The sequence below is a fragment of the Carica papaya genome, chromosome 1 (genome assembly GCF_054855325.1).
Source record: "Carica papaya isolate Zhongbai chromosome 1, ASM5485532v1, whole genome shotgun sequence".
Classification (NCBI taxonomy): domain Eukaryota; kingdom Viridiplantae; phylum Streptophyta; class Magnoliopsida; order Brassicales; family Caricaceae; genus Carica; species Carica papaya.
In genome coordinates, this window is record NC_142309.1 from 7,124,681 (window position 1) to 7,133,987 (window position 9,307).

General features: G+C 36.6%; 1 protein-coding gene across 2 annotated transcripts; it reads left to right on the forward strand.

Moving 5' to 3' along the window:
- Positions 1 to 1,051: 1,051 nt before the first annotated feature.
- On the forward strand, positions 1,052 to 8,741 carry VTI13 (vesicle transport V-snare 13). 2 transcript variants are annotated; one of them, XM_022049538.2, is made up of 6 exons: positions 1,052 to 1,209; positions 1,542 to 1,655; positions 7,155 to 7,213; positions 7,287 to 7,475; positions 7,734 to 7,904; positions 8,306 to 8,741. In XM_022049538.2, exons 2-6 carry the CDS (start codon positions 1,562 to 1,564, stop codon positions 8,456 to 8,458), a joined length of 666 nt encoding a protein of 221 aa, XP_021905230.1. In that variant the 5' UTR covers positions 1,052 to 1,209; positions 1,542 to 1,561; the 3' UTR covers positions 8,459 to 8,741. The 2 variants fall into 2 exon arrangements, with proteins under 2 accessions (XP_021905230.1, XP_021905229.1); XM_022049537.2 differs by having other exon boundaries at positions 1,064 to 1,209; positions 1,528 to 1,655.
- Positions 8,742 to 9,307: the final 566 nt, after the last annotated feature.

The window sequence follows — 9,307 nt, forward strand, 5'->3', positions numbered from 1 at the left end:
CTTTCATGAAAGAAGATATGTTAGGAGGCCCTATGCAAAACTAGAAAGAAGCTAGGGATGTTTTTTTGGATGATGTATTTGTTTATGTATGTAATCAAATTTCATGATGTAATCTGCGCCAACTTGGTCTTAACCAAGCTATCAGGAAGATTAATTATCATTAGCTTTTTGATTTACAAATCTCTGAAGTTATTTTCGATGAACTCTTGTGGTCTACAAAGTTCGGTTTAAATTAAAAAGAACAAAAGAACTGAGAGGACTGAATTAAGTAGTTAAATCAGGGTGTGCAAAATTAAATCTGTTTAAGTTGTTTTTTTTTTTTTTGTTTAAATGGTTTTGGGGTAAAAAATCTAGGCTTAATTGGTTCAGTTTTCAATTTTAAAAATTCAAAGCTGCAAAGAACTAAATTATTTTTTTAAAAATGTTATATATAATTATATTTAGTAAAAAATATATATTATACATATATTTTTAGTGGGTTACTTCTGTATCCACTAATATTTCATTAAGGACACTCTAAGGTTCAAAATATCTCTGTTTTTTCCTTTTTAGTTTTCTTCTAAAAGGTCTGAAATGGTTTCTATCCTCGTTGAAAAAAAAAGACTAAAACTAGTGTTTTATTTTTAATTTCAAGTACATGTTGAATGATAATTCGGCCATTTACTTTTAGCTTACTACCAATAAATTATAGCATTACCAGCACTTAAATTATAGGTAAATTTTCCCATTAATTTTTCTTCAAGAGATTTACATAGTGTCAGCAGTCTCTTTAATGGAAGTTGCTATACTAAAATTTTTTAAGTAAAAGCCTCAATGTTAATGATAAATTAATTAGCTTTGGTCTATTTTAAAAATAAATTTAGCCTTCTTTTTTTCCTAAAGTATTCTTGGGAATTAAAATAACAGGAAAACGCAGGGGAGCGGATATTCCCCGCTTCCACATATGAGCAAAGCCTAATCTCACCAGTCAGTGCACGGAACTCTTACAGCTGTCAATTACCAGAAGACATTTAACTGTACCTCTAGGGATGTTTTTATCATAACCCCACAACTCCCCTCGCGAACGACCACAAAAGCGTTGTCGTTTAATCCGTCCGTTCGAAAGAGAGAGAGGAGGAAAGCGGACACGCTCGAGAACGTGCTCAACCTGTCTCCGGCAGCTACTCCGGCGATCACTGCTTAGCTCGGAGAACTCTCTAATCTTGTCAGGTTTTCTTTCCTTTGCTTTTCCCTGATTCGTGGCTGATCTCGTTTTTTCTAACAATTTCAATTTCTATCAAATTGTGGAATTTTAAATATGATTTGACCACATCAAGAGAAATGGCTGATACCTTTATATTGTTTAATGAAGAGGTTGTGTAGAAGTTTGATCTTCTTTCGTGATCGGAGATTATTAAGTTTTCTTTTTTCTTGCTCGCAAATCAAATTTAGTTTGCATCTAAGTGGTAGAATCGTTAACATATTGACCTTGCGTAAATCCTGTTGATATGAGTCTAAGTTCATATTACTTCATGATTGGTTGATCAGAATTCTTGACTCAGATTGCCTTTTTGGGGGAAAGATGAGTGAAGTATTCGAAGGGTACGAGCGCCAGTACTGCGAGCTCTCCGCTAATCTTTCGAGGAAGTGTACCTCAGCTGGTGCTCTTGGTGGAGGTGAGATAATAGATGTGAATGTTACAGTTAATAAGTTTGATTTTCAATAAAGATCTCCTTAGGTTTTTCAGTTCCCTGTCCCCTACCGTCCGGTCCCCTCCCTTCCCTCTCCCCCCGGCCATCATCCCCTGGGGCTAAAACTTTTACTTGAAGTTTACTTCCAAAAAACTCGTTTTTACGGTCTCAACCTTTTTTTTCCAAAGAAAAAACTATTTCTTTACCTCTATCTCGTGCTAAGTTTTCTGATTGAGCTATTTACTGCTGTACTTAATTACCATGCTTTAGAAGAACATAAATTATTATTCTGAATTCCATCTTTTTTCGTTAGCTGAATCTAAGACCAAATAAAAGTGTATGCGCATGGGAAATAGTATCTAATATTTTGAATTGAGGTTGATAACTTCTTGTGCAACTGAAAAGCTAGTGCCTTTATGATTCTTTTTGTGTGTGTATGAAAGTTGTTTTAATTGTTTTTTATTTTTATCGGAACATCCTCTACCATGCCTTCTAAGATTCTACTATAAAGGAAAAAGGGGATGTGGGTAGTTGCATTTTTTGATACCGATAAAGAGGAAGATCTAAATCTTATATGATTTTGAGCTCAAGATATATGGAATATTCTTAGCCAAATTAAAGATGTGTGCGGTACCACAAAATTGTTGCTTTTCTTTCTTGCATTTATTATTTTCCTAGGTAATTCAAGCTTAAGTTTTCATTGGGATGTGCCTTTGTATAAGAAAAAGCTTTAGTTCGGAACGGTTTGGGATTTACTTCACATGCAGGGATTCAGGGAGATAATGTGGGTTTTACTTTGCAAGTTCAGACTCTAATTTTTTTTAGATATAACATGAGGTTAGGAATACAAAGCTGAAAATATAAGTGAGCAACTTAAGAACAAAGCATTAGGTTCCAAAATACTATACCAATCTTGTACTGTACGTAAATCATGAAGCCAGAATTTGACAAACTCAATGGTGTCTGCAGGGGATAAGAGTTGGGTTATATATGGATAGTTTGCTTTTGCTGAAACTGATAAACTGAAGGAAGATTAAACTTCAAATTTTTATATGATTTTGAGATGAAGATCCATGGAATATTTTGAGTCAAATTAAAGACAGTGCACTAAGTTCCATACAGTTGTTGCTTTTCCTCTCTTGCTTTTTGTCATTTTTCTAGGTAAAACCAAGCTTTTAGTTTTCCATCTAAACATGATTTTGTAGAAGAGAAGGGATTATATATCAGAGTGGGTAAGGATCTACTTCACATCCAGGGATGCAGACAGTGGGATTTTAGTTATATGAATGTGCTAACATGAGCTTTTAATGAATTTGAATCTGGAAATATAAATTCACATCTTGAGAATCAAGTATCTGTGATATAAGACATACTGCAGTTAATTTGCCCACTTAGCATTTGGGATAAATTCAAGGATTCTTTGATATTACTCCATGGAATTAGGATGATTGACAGCAAATTAACTAGAAGTTACACCTAGGATCACTTAAGCATCAAACTAAGGTGGGTTCCTAAGCATCATATCTTAAATTTGATTGCATCACACAACTAAGAAATTGAGAAAAGTTATGATAATTTTGCTGATTAAATGCTTCATTTAAAAAAGAAATGATTTTTTATAAGAAAAAAATGCTATATTTTCACATTGCACTGCAAAATATCAATAAGGTCCCTAAGATCCTTATTATAGTGTAGAGGTCGGCCTCTAATAAAAAAACTCGAGACATGGAACCATGTTTCTTTAAATTTATCAAAATTAAACTCTACCATCTCAAAAGCTCTTTTGTTCCTTTCCTTTCAGATGATCTAAATGAGGGATAAGCCTGGCAGTCTTCTTGTTACTCTGAAGTCCTCTCCATGCCCACAACTCCCCTTAATACTACAGTCACGACCCAACTCACATCCAATAGGCTATACTAAAGGCGAGCGTATGGGCACCACATGATAATATGGTTGCAAGTCTCTGCATCATTCTTGCACAGAAAAAAACCATTGACCAAGACCATGCCCCTTTTGATTAGCCTATCCATGGTCAAAATCACTCCCAAATCACTTTGCAAGCAAAAAGCCCACCCTGTGAGTGGCCATCACTATCCATACCCGATTAGAAGGGAGCTTGATGGGTTGATCTTCATTCTTGAATAGGTACTAATAATAAGAGCTAATTGAGAAAGGGCCCTTTGACAATAGACATCAAACCATGAATCCAGGTCCCTGGAAACCGTAATCTGAGATAAAGCATTTTGAAGACACACGAAACTCTCCAACTGCCAATCATGCATTTGATGCACCTTCCCCACCATAACAATTTTCCACATATCAACCCTGTGAGGCATAAGGAGACATAGCAAACCGTCTAAGGTCAGAAATACCAACTTTAGCTCCTATCACATTTCTCCAACGCTGTTCTGCTCCCTCATGAATCTCCTGAACCACTTTCCTTGGAGAGCTTTATTGAACTCAATCAAGGGCCTCATGCCCAACCCGTTCCTCTGCGGTGCCTGCTTCGCCAAATTCCAAGCCTTAAGATGATTCCTCCTCTTGTTCTCAGTGTCTGCCGACAAAAATCTGTATTAAATCCTTTCGAGTCTCTTAGCTACACTAACTGATATAATGGTCAGAGCCATAAAATAGATAGGGATATTGCTATAGACCTCTTGATGAGTGATTTGCCACCCTTAGACAGCAAGCCCTGCTAGATGTGATTCAAATCTATTAATCACAAGATCCCAGGACTGAGTTCGTCGAACTTAAGGAAGGCCCAAATACTTGATTGGAAGGTTGACTAGTTTACAGCCTAAAGTAGACATAAAGTGCTCACCATTTCCATAGCTACCCAGCTAAACCAATTTTGATTTTTCCAAATTGATTTTTAAACCTGAGATTGCTTGGAAACAAAGAAGCAAATATTTTATATTTAATAGATCCTAGGGCTTTGGCTGACAGAATGAGAGGGTATCATCTGCAAAAGAACAAGTGAGTCACTTCTACTTTAGCTCCGAAATTCCCCACTTGCAACTCACTAAACAAATGAAGCTCCCTCACCTTAAGCAGTAATTTGCTCCAAACTTCCATAACCATTATGAATCAGCAATGAAGATAGGGGATCCTCCTGTCTCAGCCCCCTTGAAGGCTTAAAGAAACCAAAACAATTGCCATTAACCCAAACATCAAAAGAAGTAGAGATGATTCAAGTTTTTAACCACAAACTCCACTTGACCCCGAAACCAGCCTATCAAGCATGTAAAATAAAAAGCTCCATTAGACATGATCATCTACTTTTTTCATATCACCCGTCCTTCCTCATAACATCGTCAACCACCTCAGTAGCAATCAGGGCAGCATTAAGAATTTGTCTTCCCTCAACAAATGCACGAGAAAGAAGGATTCACCCTAGAATTTTGACCAAGTCCATTTGTTTCCATTAAAGGGTGAGTTCATAAGATTAACTTAGTTCAACACTCATTCAATTCATCAGCACAGGTTCTGGAGTAGTTCCCCTATGATCTCCCAATACTGAAACTGGACCATATTAAAATCACCACCAGTCGCCTAAGTAAAATCCCATCTACTCCTGCAATCCTCCAAATCACCCTGTGACTTCTCCCTCTCCCGCCCCTCTCCCGGGCCATAGACCCTGGTGAACATCGAGACCTATCCAATAGCCTTACAATGGAAGATGCGCGAGATTGAACACTCCTGAACATTGTCCATAATTGTGGGCAAGTCCCTCCACCTCACCTCCGTAGTATTCCATAAACTATGGCACCAATTGATCAGAACATGAATCAAGCTTGGTTTATTGGAAGCAGTTAACATATGGCTTCAATTTAGATGTAGAACCTTTAACAATCATTTTCTTACTAGCACTATCCAATCCCCTTGCATTCCAGGAGATGATTTTGTATGACACGGTAAAACAATCGAAGAAACTCTTTTCTTTCCCTTCTCCCCCTTATTTGGCTTGTAGTAGTTGACAAAGCATTTTAATCTTTTTAGCTCTTTTCCCTAACCACCTCATTCTTCCTTTTAACTGCTAACTTCTGGATTTTCATGGTTGTCCTCTCTCCCTTAATCCTTAGAATTGCCTGACACAACCTGAAAGCCTGATCTTCGAAATTTTGGAAACTCACTCCCAGCAACTTCCTGATGTTCTCAATATTTTGTGAGTATCTGTTCCTCATTTTCTCCTCCCTCATTAAAACGTCCTTCCTTGTCTCCCAACACTGCCATAGCCCACTCTTGCTTCTTTTCCTCAAATGCTGACCCAGCGAAACCAGTTCCACTGTATTCGAGCAGATAGCTAATGACAAGGGACTGATTTTTGCCACATGTGCCATCATCAACACTTCATTCCAAACCCCCTTCCTTTCACACAAAAGCTCCTTCCTCTGCCCCTCTCTGCTACACCCCTCTTCCTCCACTGCTACATTTTGTACAACCTCCACTTTTTCCATCGTGCAAGGACGGATGCACTCTCAAGTACTAGTAATCCAAAACTCATCCTTCAATGAGCTATCCGATAGCCCGTGGGCTTGCATCCCCTAGCCCGTGGGCTTGCAGGCAGGTACTGTGGACCTCCCAAGTGAATGGGTTTAAAAATCTGGGCTCGGTTGGTCGAGTTTAAATGTAAATTTTGTCTGACCTGAAAGTTGAATGGATCCTGTCTTCTTTACTCACCTCTCTGCCCTTGGAGCCCCACTGGTCTTTCCACCTTTCTTCACTTCTACCTTCTTGCTATCCCAGCATACGATTTCTTCTTTGCACTCACCATCAACACAAAGAACTGTGTGCTACAGCTAGGGTAGTAGGTAAAGCTGATTGTGTGTGTCTGAGAATGAACCAGTTCAAGCTTGGGAATGGCCAAAAGTTTGAGCTTTTGCCTCACAATCCCCATCTCCAGAGGTTTAATCGGCTTCCTCGTGATGTTTCAATGTAAACAAGTGTTTTCTACCATCCTCTAGCTTGAGGACATTCTGGAATAACCACTCGTCTCCTGCCGTCCTTCTCTCCGTCAATGCCAAAAAAACAGCCTCCAGCTTTGATGCCCAGAGAAACTCACAGGGTGTGGCGAGCAACTACTAAGCTTCTGACCCAGGAGCTTGTATTATCCGCACACAGAACCCTTATCCATTCTCGCAGACCTTGATTCTTTCAACTGCTCTTCCTACAAGTTCGAAGTTGAAATCCTTTCTACAACCTGAAACCTCTTGGCTATGGAGACAATCTCTTGCCTATGTTGCCTCATACTAACTATATGAGGTAAATGGCGATATTATTAATTTATTGTTATACTAATTCAGATCCATACATGCCAAACAGTTCCTTTATTTCAGATCCACCATTGTCTTCTCTTTCACTTTTCTATTTAGTTTTATCTGGATCAGTTCCTTTATATCAGCAACCAGAATGTTTTCTTTTTTGTTGAGTTTGTGTTATTGTTTGTCTCTTCATTTTAATTTTACCGTGGCTTATAATTTGCAGAGCAAAAGAAGCAAAAACTTTCTGAAGTAAAAGCTGGAGTCGAAGATGCTGAAGCTTTGGTATGTAACTTATTGGTGATCACTTCTTAGCTCTTTCCGAATTTGGTCCTTGATGTGGTTATCTTTTTTCCAGATTCGGAAAATGGATCTCGAGGTGAGAAGTTTGCAGCCTCATGTTAAAGCGGTGCTTCTTACTAAGTTAAGAGAGTATAAATCTGATCTGAACAATCTGAAAAATGAAGTTAAAAGAATTTCATCTGGAAATTTAAATGCAGCTGCTCGAGATGAGCTACTCGAATCTGGAATGGCTGATGCAATGACGGTATGTTCGAACTCTCATCTCTGTTATATCTGTGGTTCAAAAATAAAAAATGTCATGATAACTCAGGTGCTTTTTAATTGCTTTAAAATTTTGTTTTTCATCTTTGGGAAATGGCAGTTCGAGTATTTATTCTCTGTATAAAGAACCATTTCATTGACTAGTAAACCATCTTGTGCACTATAAATTCTATTCATATATTGTCCATATTCCTTCATGTACATGAATTTTTAACTTACTTGATTTATGCAAATGTAATAGGCATCAGCCGATCAAAAATCAAGATTATTGATGTCTACAGAGCGATTGAATCAGACCAGTGGCAGAATCAAAGAAGGTAGAAGAACCATGCTAGAAACAGAAGAACTTGGTGTTTCAATTCTTCAGGACTTGCATTCTCAGAGACAGTCTCTTTTACATGCTCACAACACGGTATAAGTTCTCTAATGTGGGTGGTTTTTGATTTCTAATTATTTGATTACTCACATTTACTTTCTCGTGTTCCTCCTATATCAAACCATGCAAACTTCGTTTGCGGAATTGATAACTTCTCTTTTTATTTTTGTCTGGTTCCCTTGCAATAGATATTTACATTGTCATGTTTGTATTTGGCTGTGTATGTGATGCCTGTTTCCCAGTAACGGATTTCTTCTTTCTATACTTCCCATGCAATATATGTTACATTTTCGAGTTTGTATTTGGTTGTATATGTGAGACCCGTTTCCAAGCAATAGATGGTAGTTATGCCACTTCTACTAGTTGTCGCAAGCCAATAATGTTGAGAGTGTGAAGAGTTACTTTTAACAAGCATAACTCATTGTCTTCTTTTGCAGCTCCATGGAGTGGATGATAACATCGGGAAGAGCAAGAAAATTTTGACTGGCATGTCAAGGAGGATGAGCAAGAACAAATGGATTATCGGCTCTATAATTGCAGTCCTCGTAGTGGCTATCTTACTGGTTTTGTACTTCAAACTTTTGAAATAAGCAAACACATTATGCTGTCTGTTATTTGGTTTTTGCATGTGGGAGTAACACGCCTTCCTTTTTTATTTTTATCTTTTTATGTCATTTGTGGTTCTTGCTGTGAGATATATGCTTTAGGTGGTAGCGTAAATGCGCTCGTGCATCTTTAACTTTGGTTCTTCTGGTTCATTTAATCCCATGGGGTGGAATCAAGAACTGTTCTTGATGTGGTCTTCTTTCTTTTGTCTGTCATGCTTATTTGGAACTAGTAAGTAATAAAATTTACATTATATTTGTAGATGAATTTAACAATTAATTTATTTATAAATGAATTTTGATATTTGAAATAAATTATGAAATTTAAGATATTTCATGGAAGTCATCAACGAAGAAAAAAGATAAATAACTGGATTGATTACGTGCATTCTGAAGTTTATTTTTAGAATTGATCTAATTTGGTCGAAATTTGAATTGTTCGGTTTTTATAATTTCGTTCTAAAAGGAAGCATTATACTTTGATTAAATTAGTGTAGTTATATTTCACGGACTACAAGATTAATTCATAAAGAACATTATAATAAATTTGAATTTATAACATTGTTAATTTTTATTGATAGACATTAATATTTAAAAAGAAATAAATTTTAAATATTATTATTTAGTGATTAAAATACTAATTATCACAACTAATAATATTGTATGTTCAAACTTATAATAACACCATCTAATAACCTATCTTAATTTTAAAAGAAGAAAAGAAAATAATTTGTTTTTGAAAAATAACATTAATTTAATGATATTAAAAAAAAAAAAAGAAACTGAATTAAAAATTTTATTCAAAGCAACATCAACGAAAAATTCACTACAAAA